The sequence below is a fragment of the Oncorhynchus keta genome, chromosome 34 (assembly GCF_023373465.1).
Source record: "Oncorhynchus keta strain PuntledgeMale-10-30-2019 chromosome 34, Oket_V2, whole genome shotgun sequence".
NCBI lineage: Eukaryota > Metazoa > Chordata > Actinopteri > Salmoniformes > Salmonidae > Oncorhynchus > Oncorhynchus keta.
In genome coordinates, this window is record NC_068454.1 from 14,057,337 (window position 1) to 14,069,589 (window position 12,253).

The window sequence follows — 12,253 nt, forward strand, 5'->3', positions numbered from 1 at the left end:
AGATGGTGAAGCGTGATTCATCACTCCAGAGAACGCTTTTCCACTGCTCCAATGGCGGCGAGCTTTACACCACTCCAGCCGACGCTTGGCATTGGTGCATGGTGATCTTAGGTTTGTATGCGACTGCTCAGCCATGGAAACCCATTTCATGAAGCACCCAACGAACAGTTTGTGGTGACGTTGCTTCCAGAAGCAGTTTGGAACTCGGTAGTGAGTGTTGAAACCGAGGACGGACAGTTTACGCGCTACACCGGTCCAGTTCTTTGAGCTTGTGCGGTCTACCACTTCGCGGCTGAGCCGTTGTTGCAGAGCTCTTCAGTCAGGCCATTCTACTGACAATGTTTGTCTAAGGAGATTGCATGGCCGTGTGCTCAATTTTATACACCTGTCAGCAACGGGTGTGGCTAAACAGTTGAATCTACGCATTTGAGGGTGTGTCCACATACTTTTGTATATATAGAGCATTTAGGCTCTGTAACATGTCGGTTCAATGATCTTCTTATTTTATGCAGCCATGGTATTTTAGTGGGGCAAACAGAGAGAGAAGAACACGTGATCAAGAGGAAGAGAGCTGCATCGCGAGATCTTTACCTCGAAAATAAATTATCTAAATGATTGATAGTTGGTGTTAAGCAGTCATAAAAGTAAGCCTTATTTACTTTGAAGAACTAGAAAGGTGATTTCGTCAGACAGCAGCACTATAGAGATGACTTGGAATTAAATAGTCAAATGCAATATACACAACAACTGAAATATGTTATTAAAGTAAAGAGAATAAATGACAGGTAAGTGATAACCAGTAATGGGCAGAGTCACTACCCTCATTGGGACTGTTGTTCGGGCATTCAACCCACATGATGCATAGCACATTTAAAATAGTTTTAAAAAATCCTAACTGAAAATCAATATTATTTTTTTAGATAATTGAACCAACATTAAAAAGCACGAAGAGACACACACCAACTGTAAGGCTCCTAGGGTACAGTGAAACAGACAAATGCACACACTGGTGTTGAAAAGAGTGTGAAAGACACACGCTGGTGTTGAAAAGAGTGTGAAAGACGCACGCTGGTGTTGAAAAGAGTGTGAAAGACGCACGCTGGTGTTGAAAAGAGTGTGAAAGACGCACGCTGGTGTTGAAAAGAGTGTGAAAGACGCACGCTGGTGTTGAAAAGAGTGTGAAAGACGCACGCTGGTGTTGAAAAGAGTGTGAAAGACGCACGCTGGTGTTGAAAAGAGTGTGAAAGACGCACGCTGGTGTTGAAAAGAGTGTGAAAGACGCACGCTGGTGTTGAAAAGAGTGTGAAAGACGCACGCTGGTGTTGAAAAGAGTGTGAAAGACGCACGCTGGTGTTGAAAAGAGTGTGAAAGACGCACGCTGGTGTTGAAAAGAGTGTGAAAGACACACGCTGGTGTTGAAAAGAGTGTGAAAGACACACGCTGGTGTTGAAAAGAGTGTGAAAGACACACGCTGGTGTTGAAAAGAGTGTGAAAGACACACGCTGGTGTTGAAAAGAGTGTGAAAGACACACGCTGGTGTTGAAAAGAGTGTGAAAGACACACGCTGGTGTTGAAAAGAGTGTGAAAGACACACGCTGGTGTTGAAAAGAGTGTGAAAGACACACGCTGGTGTTGAAAAGAGTGTGAAAGACGCACGCTGGTGTTGAAAAGAGTGTGAAAGACGCACGCTGGTGTTGAAAAGAGTGTGAAAGACGCACGCTGGTGTTGAAAAGAGTGTGAAAGACACACGCTGGTGTTGAAAAGAGTGTGAAAGACACACGCTGGTGTTGAAAAGAGTGTGAAAGACACACGCTGGTGTTGAAAAGAGTGTGAAAGACACACGCTGGTGTTAAAGAGTGTGAAAGACGCACGCTGGTGTTGAAAAGAGTGTGAAAGACGCACGCTGGTGTTGAAAAGAGTGTGAAAGACACACGCTGGTGTTGAAAAGAGTGTGAAAGACACACGCTGGTGTTGAAAAGAGTGTGAAAGACACACACTGGTGTTGAAAAGAGTGTGAAAGACGCACGCTGGTGTTGAAAAGAGTGTGAAAGACACACGCTGGTGTTGAAAAGAGTGTGAAAGACACACGCTGGTGTTGAAAAGAGTGTGAAAGACACACTGGTGTTGAAAAGAGTGTGAAAGACGCACACTGGTGTTGAAAAGAGTGTGAAAGACACGCTGGTGTTGAAAAGAGTGTGAAAGACGCACGCACACACACGCTCAGCATGCGAGTCAGGGGTAGGAGGGATATTCCCTTGGCCTACATTCCAGTGTGTGCTGCAGTGCCGGGCCGTGCGTCACTGCTGGCGACTAACCAGCCCTGTGCTGCTCTCTGCTCCGGCAGGCAGCACCAACAAACCCTATTCTCCCTCACCCGCTATCACCCATCAACAGCTATGTCTCACTCTCTGAATCAGTGGTAACTTCCCAGTTTCTCTTCCTCAACCAAGTGACTCAGCAAATCCCAATCAGCATCATGAAGTAAAAAGAGTGAGTGACAGACTCAAAAGCCTTGACGAGGGGGGTTGTTTTAGCGTCTGAGAAAAAAAACAGGAAGTGGAAGGAGAGTTAAGAGTGTGTCAAAGCCCAGAGGGGGGGGTCTAGCAGAGGACGATAGTAGGGGGAGGAAGTAAGATTCAAAGCCATGAACAGGGTGCTCTTTTGCGTCAGAGAGATCACAGAGTCAACATGAGAGTAGCGGATTGTTAGACATATGAGTGAGAGATAGCTACGTATCACAGGAGGGGGTCAGAGCCACCCTTCAGTCTCTGGCTCTTTACAAAGGTGTAAACAGAGCAGCTGCATGACTACCAAACTAATTTGTTGTATTGTATCCAACAGAGTACAACCTGTATATTAAAGGATTCAGATTTAAGAAACTTTATGCTTGATCTGAAAATGTGGTTGGAAGCTCCGTAAAGAGGGTGTGACGCAATTCTGCAGCCTCTGGAGGCACGCAGAGGCCAAATCAAGCTCTGTACCAAATGTTTAAACATCTGCGGAGGGTACCGTATAGCTCCGCAATGGCATGATTGGTAGACGGGGAGGTCCTGTATAAACAATCTCACTTCCTTGAGAACTTCCTTCACAACAGCTCTGCACTGCAAAACGCAAGTTCACTATAGACAGTACCAGTCAAAAGTGGACACACCTACACATTCAGGGGGTTTTCTTAATTTGTTTCTACATGGAAGAATAGTGAAGACATCAAAACTATGAAAAAACACATATGGAATCATGGAGTAACCAAAACAAAATATATTTTATATTTGAGATTCTTCAAAGTAGCCACCCTTTGCTTTGATGACATCTTTGCAAACTCTTGACATATTCTCAACCAGCTTTATGAGGTAGTCACCTGGAATGCAATTCAATTAACAGGTATGACTTGTAAAAATAAAGAAAGAAATTCCACAAATTAATGTGTTTGAGCCAATCAGTGGTTTTGTGACAAGGTAGGGGTGTTATACAGAAGATTGCCCTATTTGGTAAAAGACCAAGTCCATATTATGGCAAGAACAGCTCAAATAAGCAAAGAGAAATGACAGTCCATCATTACTTTAATAGAAGATTCTTCAAGTGCAGTCACAAAAACCATTGAGCGCTATGATGAAACTGGCTCTCATGAGGACAGCCACAGAAGAAGATACAGAATTACCTCCGCTGCAGTTCATTAGAGTTAACTGCACCTCAGATTGCAGGCCAAATAAATGCTTCAGAGTTCAAGTAACAGACATCTCAACAACTGTTCAGAGGAGACTGCATGAATCAGGCCTTCGTGGTCAAATTGCTGAAAATAAACCACTACTAAAAGGACACCAATTTGAAGAAGAGACTTGCTTGGGTCAAGAAACATGAGCAATGGACATTAGACCGGTGGATGTCTGTTCTTTGATCTGATGAGTCCAAATGTGACATTTTTGGTTCCATCTGCCGTGTCTTTGTGAGATGCAGATTAGGTGATGCGTGGTTCCCATCGTGAAGCATGGAGGAAGTGGTGTGATAAATAAAATCAGTATTTATAGAATATATAAAAATCACTACAGATCACTGGTGACACTGTAGGTGATTTATTTAGAATGCAAGGCAAACTTACCCAGCATGGCAACAACAGAATTCTGCAGCAATACACCATCCCATGTGGTTTGAGCTTCGTGGGACTATCATTTGTTTCTCAACAGGACAATGACCCAAAACACTTCCAGGCTGTGTAAGGGCTATTTGACCAAGAAGGAAAGTGATAGAGTGCTGCATCAGATGACGTCTTCACTATTATTCCATTCTACAAATAGTAAAAATAAAGAAAAACCCTTGAATGAGTAGGTGTCCAAACTTTTGACTAACTGTATATACAAAAGTATGTGAACACCCCTTAGTGGATTGGGCTACTTCAGCCACACCCGTTGCTGAACAGGTATATAAAATCGTGCACAGAGCCAAGCAACCTCCATAGACAAACATTGGTAGTAGAACGGCTTTACTGAAGAGCTCAGTGACTTTCAATGTGGCAGTGTTATAGGATGCTACCTTTCCAACAAGTCAGTTTGTCAAATTTCTGCCCTGCTAGAGCTGTCTCTGTCAACTGTAAGTGCTGTTATTGTGAAGTGGAAACGTCTAGGAGCAACAATGGCTCAGCCTCTAAGTGGTAGGCCACACAAGCTCAGAACAGGACTGCTGAAGCGGGTAAAAATTGTCTGTCCTCTGTTGTAACACTGACTACTGAGTTCCAAACTGCCTCTGGAAGCAACGTCAGCACAAGAACTGTTCATCGGAAGCTTCATGAAATGGGTTTCCATGGCCGAGCAGCTGCACACAAGCCTAAGATCACCAAGTGCAATACCAAGCATCGGGCGGAGCGGTGTAACGATCACCGCCATTGGACTCTGGATCAGTGGAAACACGTTATCTGGAGTGATGAATCACACTTCACCATCTGGCAGTCTGATGGAAGAATTTGGGTTTGGCGGATGCCAGGAGAGCGTTACCTGCCCGAATGCATAGTGCCAACTGTAAAGTTTGGTGGAGGAGGAATAATGGTCTGGGGCTGTTTTCCATGGTTAGGGCTAAGCTCCTTAGTTCCAGTGAAGAGAAATCTTAATGCTACAGCATACAATGACATTCTAGACAATTCTGTGATTCCAACTTTGTGGCAACAGTTTGGGGAAGGCCCATTCCTGTTTCAGCATGAAATGGTTTGTTGAGATCAGTATGGAAGAACTTGACTGTACTGCACAGAGCCCTGACCTCAATCACATCGAATACCTTTGGGATGAATTGGAACACCGACTGTGAGCCAGGCCTAATCGCACAACATCTGTGCTCGACCTCACTAATACTTATGGCTGATGTCCCTGCAGCAATGTTCCAACATCTAGTGGAAAGCCTTCCCAGAAGAGTAGAGGCTGTTATAGCAGCAAAGGGGGGGACAAACTCCATACCAATGCCTGTGATTTTGGAATGAGATGTTCGAAGAGCAGGTGTCCACATACTTTTGGTCATGTAGTGTATGAATGGCCTGACTTCTGCAGAGGCTGTATCACTGTAAATGCTGCAAGGCCAACGCAGGCGTCAGATTGACCATGTGGCACCTTTTAGCAGACAAGCACACCAAGCATCTCAGCATAGATTATATCTGAATATACTTTTAAATCTCTGTTAATCACTAGGATGTAGTCTGTTAGAGATCATCACCAAGTCTGATAGTAGACTATACAGAAACAGTACACAGGTCTGCAGATCAAGGTGAAGGGTGTAGAGGGAGTTGCTGAATGACTGAGGTGAATAACAATTGGCCTAACAGTTTCAGGGGTCAGTTGCGGTCAAGGGCTCCATCCAAACTGGGATTCCCATGAGATCCCTGGTCCTGGGAGTTAGTGATGGGGGGGGGGCACTTTTATTTCCATGACTCGTGGCTCCCTCTCATCACTCTGCAGCAGACATATGGTGAGCAATATGTTCGCAACATCGAATATCAATAATATCACAGTATGGAATCAATACATATGTAAACATGAGAATCTAAATACATATTGTATCGTGATAATATCGTATCGTTAGGTCCCTGGCAATTCCCAGCCCTACTGGAAGTAGGGTTAAATTGCTCTTACAGTCAGTTTGTCTTTTTTCCGAATTTTGGTTGGGATCTAGGGAGGATAAACTGATCCTAGATCTGTGCCCAAGAGCAATTTCTACCTGCAGTATATGATTGCAGTAGGTCAAACAAAGATACCTATGAGGTCACGGTGAGGAGGCAGTTTACATGGGTCAGAGGTAAATCCAGAGAGGTGAAAGGTCATGGTTGGAGACAGAGTGTTAGACTGGGGTTAGAGCCTCTATAGAGAAGGGGATCCTTCTGTATGGACAAGAGGAATACCCAGCCTGTCTGGGGCAAGACACAGGTTGAGAAAGAAACAGCCTGTTTAAAGGTCTGTGTAAGCAGAGGTGAATACTAACACATAAATATAGGGAGCAGTAGAAGAACCGCTACAAAGTCATGCATCAACAAAAATATTAAAATGAGGCTTCTTCACTCACCTTTCTCAGTTCCACTGTCATGTCATTTCGATGTCTTCTCATAGTCTGGAACACAAACGAAGCAATATGAGAAAGAAAATCCTTCATTTATAAAAACATTTTTAAGGAGAGTTATTCATAACAACATCTCTCTGGACTCAGGTCAGAACATAGGAATTGAGGGGACTAATATGTAAACTATAGTCTAACAGCATAACAGTAACACCACTGGGTGGGGTTACGGTTCAGGTTAATCAATGTGTTTGTATACCAGTATTAGTGAGCGTGTCCATCTGCAGCAGAGATATGGTGAGAAATGTGTTTGAAACATTGAATCGGAATAGAATCGTATCTGCACTTAAGTATCATGATAATATCGTATCTGCACCTAAGTATCATGATAATATCGTATCATGAGGTCCCTGGCCATTCCGAGCCCTAACCGGTGTGTTTGTAGTCCACTCATTGCTGTGAGCTGGTCTCAGATCTTGTGACTGTTGCTGCAGTTCATATTGCCATCCTAAATAGCCCCATACGTCACGTGGGTCAGTAACATCATACACAGCCTTGGTCTGGTCTTACCCCTGTCTAGGGAGGCTGAGGTGCAGAGAACCTGAGTGAGACACCTTCTCCTCTCTCTAACAACCAGACAGTGTCCCAGTCAAGAGCGTCGGTGTGAGCACCGACTAGATCCACAGAGGGCCAGTGTGGGTCGATGCAGGCTTTTATTCTAGCCAAGCACTAACACATCTGATTCATCTAATCTGGATTCAGATTAAAGACAATGATTCGTCTTCCTAGTGGTTAAGGTCAGGATTTGGGTTAACCAAACTCATCCTAGATCTGTGGCTATGGGAAACTTTAACCTCGACCAAACCCCAATATATGATTTTCCCACTGCACACCCCAATACTATAGTGTGTGTGCCAAATTGTTTCAGTAATCAACCATTGCGGGGAATACACAACTCTCTGGTCCCAGATCAGTGCTTCTTAGGGCTTAAGCTACCTCATGGACCCTCCACTAGGCCCCAGATCAGGTTGCACCTCCTGGGAGAACCCAAGCTAGACATCCAGGATGCCAGAAATAGCCCTAGTGACGCACTTTGCAACGTCTGCCTGTCCATCATAGTAGCCATGTGTTTGTAACGTTAGCTTGCGGTTTCAAAACAACCACTTATGGGACTAGTCCACATCCCATGGTTTTAGATGGCTCCCAAAGACAAATCAACTACTATCTTCATCTACCATTTATAAAACTCATTCCAATGGGAGCCTTCATACACTGGGGATATCTTAAAGATTAATCTTTGTATAACTCTGTAAAAGACATAAAACAGAGTGTGTGCGTTATTGTCAAAGATACCACAGCTAACCAATATAAATACGTGAAGTCAGTATGCCATAGTTTAACATTGACAGCTCGGCCATAAGATACCGACCTAACATTATGCGGATAAAAAGTTGGTGTGTGGTGGAACTAGCAAGTAAACCGATTCAAGTTAACGTCAGCATGCAGTCCTAACATAATAATTCAATCGACATATTAACCGAGCGAGCTAACTGGCTTATATAAACAGCTAACTAGAATATCATTTACAGCACAGGCAGTCGTTCAAAAATGCCTATTTTAGCTGGTCAGTTAGCTAACTCATTATTGTTGGACAAGGCAAGGGTACTAACCGAAAAGATATCGAGCTACTGTCAGTTCTGAACAGGGTTCAGGTAGTTAGAGAGTCTATGTAGCTAATACATGCTTCTGCTAACTACAGTCTTTGGATTTGGCCAGTTGGGCTGTCAACTATATTCTGCTTTCAAAACAGGTGGTAGCTAAGTTAACTGCTTAGGTAATCAGTTTGGTAATAGTTCGTCGTTAGCGAAGCCGGCTGAGCACATTGCTAATTTACGTTACAATCTTTGCTTTCAAGCTAGCTAGCTAACTAACTAACAAGGCTTCATCAAAAGCTTGTCAGACAAGGCCGGTGAAGATAGCCGGTGTCTAAAGTAAAAATCCAACACGAATCACTGGTAACCCGCTCTATCCACATGCGAGGCATCCTACCTCGACATCGCGTCCCTTGTTTTTGAAGCTCTTGATACGGTGGTTATCCAAGTCGGCGTTTTCTGCCATGTCTGTTTGCTTGTTTCGTGAGTACTCCGGCGTTTGATCTCCAGTGAAAGGCAGAGCACTGTAAATATACTGCTGAGCACAGAGGCGACTCGACGTCATTCAGAGGGGTAGTATGAGGGAGGAGCTCGGTGACGGGCTATCCTATTTTTGATGGGATGTTTTAGAAATGGCTCGCAAAGCCATCATCATGGTTCATTTTTAAATATCATTCATTTAAAACATTTTGAAAATCTGCAGACACCTCAGTAAGTCACGTACCTTGGCTTAGCCCAAAAATATTTTCCCATCAGGAAATTGTCCTATTCACTACATGGTACACGGTGTCATAAAGGCATCAATCAGTAAGAGAGACCTTTGAATCAAATCAAAATCAAATCAAACTGTGTCACTTTATTTGCCGAATACAACAAGTGTAGACCTTACCGTGAAATGCTTACTTACAAGCCCTTAAACAACAGCGCAGTTCAAGAACTAAGAACATATTTACCAAATAAACACAATAAAATTAAAATAACGAGGCTACTGTATATACAGGGGGTACCAGTACTGAGTCAGTGTGCGGGGTACACTGTGTTTGGACCATGATAGTTTGTTAGTGATATGGACACCAAGGAACTTGAAAATCTCGACCTGCTCCACTACGGCCCAGTCAATGTTAATGAGGCCTGTTTACATTTACATTACATTTAAGTCATTTAGCAGACGCTCTTATCCAGAGCGACTTACAAATTGGTGCATTCACCTTATGACATCCAGTGGAACAGCCACTTTACAATAGTGCATCTAAATATTTTAAGGGGGGTGAGAAGGATAACTTTATCCTATCCTAGGTATTCCTTAAAGAGGTGGGGTTTCAGGTGTCTCCGGAAGGTGGTGATTGACTCCGCTGTCCTGGCGTCGTGAGGGAGTTTGTTCCACCATTGGGGGGCCAGAGCGGCGAACAGTTTTGACTGGGCTGAGCGGGAACTGTACTTCCTCAGTGGTAGGGAGGCGAGCAGGCCAGAGGTGGATGAACGCAGTGCCCTTGTTTGGGTGTAGGGCCTGATCAGACCCGCCTTTTCCTGTTGTCCACAATCAGCTAATTTGTCTTGCTCACATTGCGGGAGAGGTTGTTGTCCTGACACCACACTACCAGTTCTCTGAGTTTCTCCCTATAGGCTGTCTCATCGTTGTCGGTGATCAGACCTACCACTGTTGTGTTGTCAGCAAACGTAATGATGGTGTTGGAGTCGTGTTAGGCCACGCAGCCGTGGGTGAACAGGGAGTACAGGAGTGGACTAAGTACACACCCCTAAGGGGCCCCACTTTTGAGGAGCAGCGTGGCAGACATGTTGTTGCCTACCCTGACCACCTGGGAGCGGAAGTCCAGGATCCAGTTGCAGAGGATGGTGATTAGTCCCAGGGTCCTGAGCTAAGTGATGAGCCTCATTGAGGAGCAGCGTGGCAGACATGTTGTTGCCTACCCTGACCACCTGGGGGCAGAAGTCCAGGATCTAGTTTCAGAGGAAGATGATTAGTCCCAGGGTCCTGAGCTTAGTGATGAGCCTCATCGGCACTATGGTGTTGAACGCTGAGTTGTAGTCAATGAACAGCATTCTCACATAGGTGTTCCTTTTGTCCAGGAGGGAAAGGGCAGTGTGGAGTGCGATTGAGATTACATCATCTGTGGATCTGTTGGGGCGGTATGTGAATTGGAGTGGGTCTAGGGTATTCGGGAGGATGCTGTTGATGTCAGCCATGACCAGCCTTTTAAAGCACTTCATGGCTACCGACGTGAGTGCTACGGGGCGGTAATAATTTTGGCAGGTTACCTTCGCTTCCTTGGGCACAGGGACTATGGTGGTCTGCTTGAAACATGTTGAAACAGGTTGAAAATGTCAGAGAAGACACTTGCCAGTTGGTCCGCGCATGCTTTCAGTACACATCCTGGTAATCTGCTTTGTGAATGCTGACCTGTATAAGGTCTTGCTCACATCGGCTACCGAGAGCGTTATCACACAGTCATCCAGAACAGTGGGTGCTCTCATGCATGCTTCAGTGTTGCTTACCTCGAAGTAAGCATAAAAGGCATTTCGCTCGTCTGGTAGGTTTGCGTCACTGGACAGCTCGCGTCTGGGTTTCCCTTTGTAGTCCCTAGTAGTTTTCAAGCCCTTCCACATCCAACGAGCGCCAGAGCTGGTGTAGTAGGATTGAATCTTAATCCTGTATTGACGCTTTACTTGTTTGATGGTTCGTCTGTGGGCATAGCGGGATTTCTTATAAGAGTCCCGATTAGTGTCCCGCTCTTTAAAAGCGGCAGCTCTAGCCTTTAGCTTGATGCAGATGTTGCCTGTAATCCATAGCTTCTGGTTGGGATATGTACGTATAGTCACTGTGAGAATGACATCGTCGACGCACTTATTTATGAAGCAGATGACTGAGATGGTATACCCCTCAATGACATTGGGTGAATCCCGGAACATATTCCAGTCTGTGCTAGCAAAACAGTGTTTGTTTGTGTGCTTACTATTCACATCAAATTGTGGAAAGGGGAAAACAATAGAAAATATTTGTCTACTATATGTAGTTTCTATAAAAATCCATCTCCATTATGAAATGCATGTCAAGGTTTGTATGACTCCTTTATCAAAGCATGACTTATGGTGTTTTCACATTTAGTCAGTCCTCTTTAAAGTGAACTCTGGGGTACAGAAAAAGCTAAATAACTCAGTTTACTTTGTATTCACACTGCCCTTGCCTTTAAATGAGGAATCAACTATTTTGCCAGTTCACGTCAACTATTTAGAAATGAACCAATATCCTTTTCCAACATCCACTCTGGGTTTTAACAAAGTGTAGGACAAGGCATTCAATCAAAATGCATTAGCGGACAGCTAGATATACCTACTTACATTTTAGAAGCTAATAGATTGCATTTAGTTCAAATATGAGACATTACATTTACATTTAAGTCATTTAGCAGACGCTCTTATCCAGAGCGACTTACAAATTGGTGCATACACCCTATTGTAATCCGTAGTTACTATTAACATTTGATTGCTATTTATTCTGTAACCAATAGAATAACTGCACAATAAATAATGCTGTAATTGAAAATTGTACACCCAAGGTAGGCTACTGTCCCTTTAACAGCTAGAATAGATTTTGTGCCCTGTTGTGATTCTCACCGAATCTGTTGTCTATTCACACTATTCAAACCCCACAATCAATTAATAGCTTAAAGCTCTCTTAGCCTTTATATCACATATTGCAACCAAATAATCTGAACTAAAAACATCCTTAACAATCACTAATCAATATCCCAAAAAAAGCCAATTTTTCCCCCACAAAACTGCACATCAGCTTCTCTTTTGTGGCAACAATGTGAGGGTTTATGGCAGGGGAAACAGGGTTGCAGTAGTCTAGTGTGTCAGGGTTTATGGCAGGGGAATGGTGTTGTAGTAGTCTAGTGTGTCAGGGTTTATGGCAGGGGGAATGGTGTTGTAGTAGTCTAGTGTGTCAGGGTTTATGGCAGGGGAATGGTGTTGCAGTAGTCTAGTGTGTCAGGGTTTATGGCAGGGGAATGGTGTTGTAGTAGTCTAGTGTGTCAGGGTTTATGGCAGGGGAATGG

The 12,253-nt window shown here is 44.0% G+C and overlaps 1 protein-coding gene across 2 annotated transcripts in view; it reads right to left on the reverse strand.

Annotated features, from left to right (window-relative positions):
- The window catches only part of LOC118366761 (importin subunit alpha-4-like), a 28,926-nt gene extending 20,169 nt beyond the window's left edge, over window positions 1-8,757 (reverse strand). For both annotated transcript variants that reach the window (XM_035749411.2, XM_052493217.1), the window contains exons 1-2: window positions 8,575-8,757; window positions 6,535-6,579 (exon numbers count right to left, since the gene is read on the reverse strand). In XM_035749411.2, the coding sequence (XP_035605304.1) occupies window positions 6,535-6,579; window positions 8,575-8,742 (213 nt within the window). In that variant the 5' untranslated portion in view covers window positions 8,743-8,757. The remainder of the gene's footprint in view (window positions 1-6,534; window positions 6,580-8,574) is intronic.
- Window positions 8,758-12,253: the final 3,496 nt, after the last annotated feature.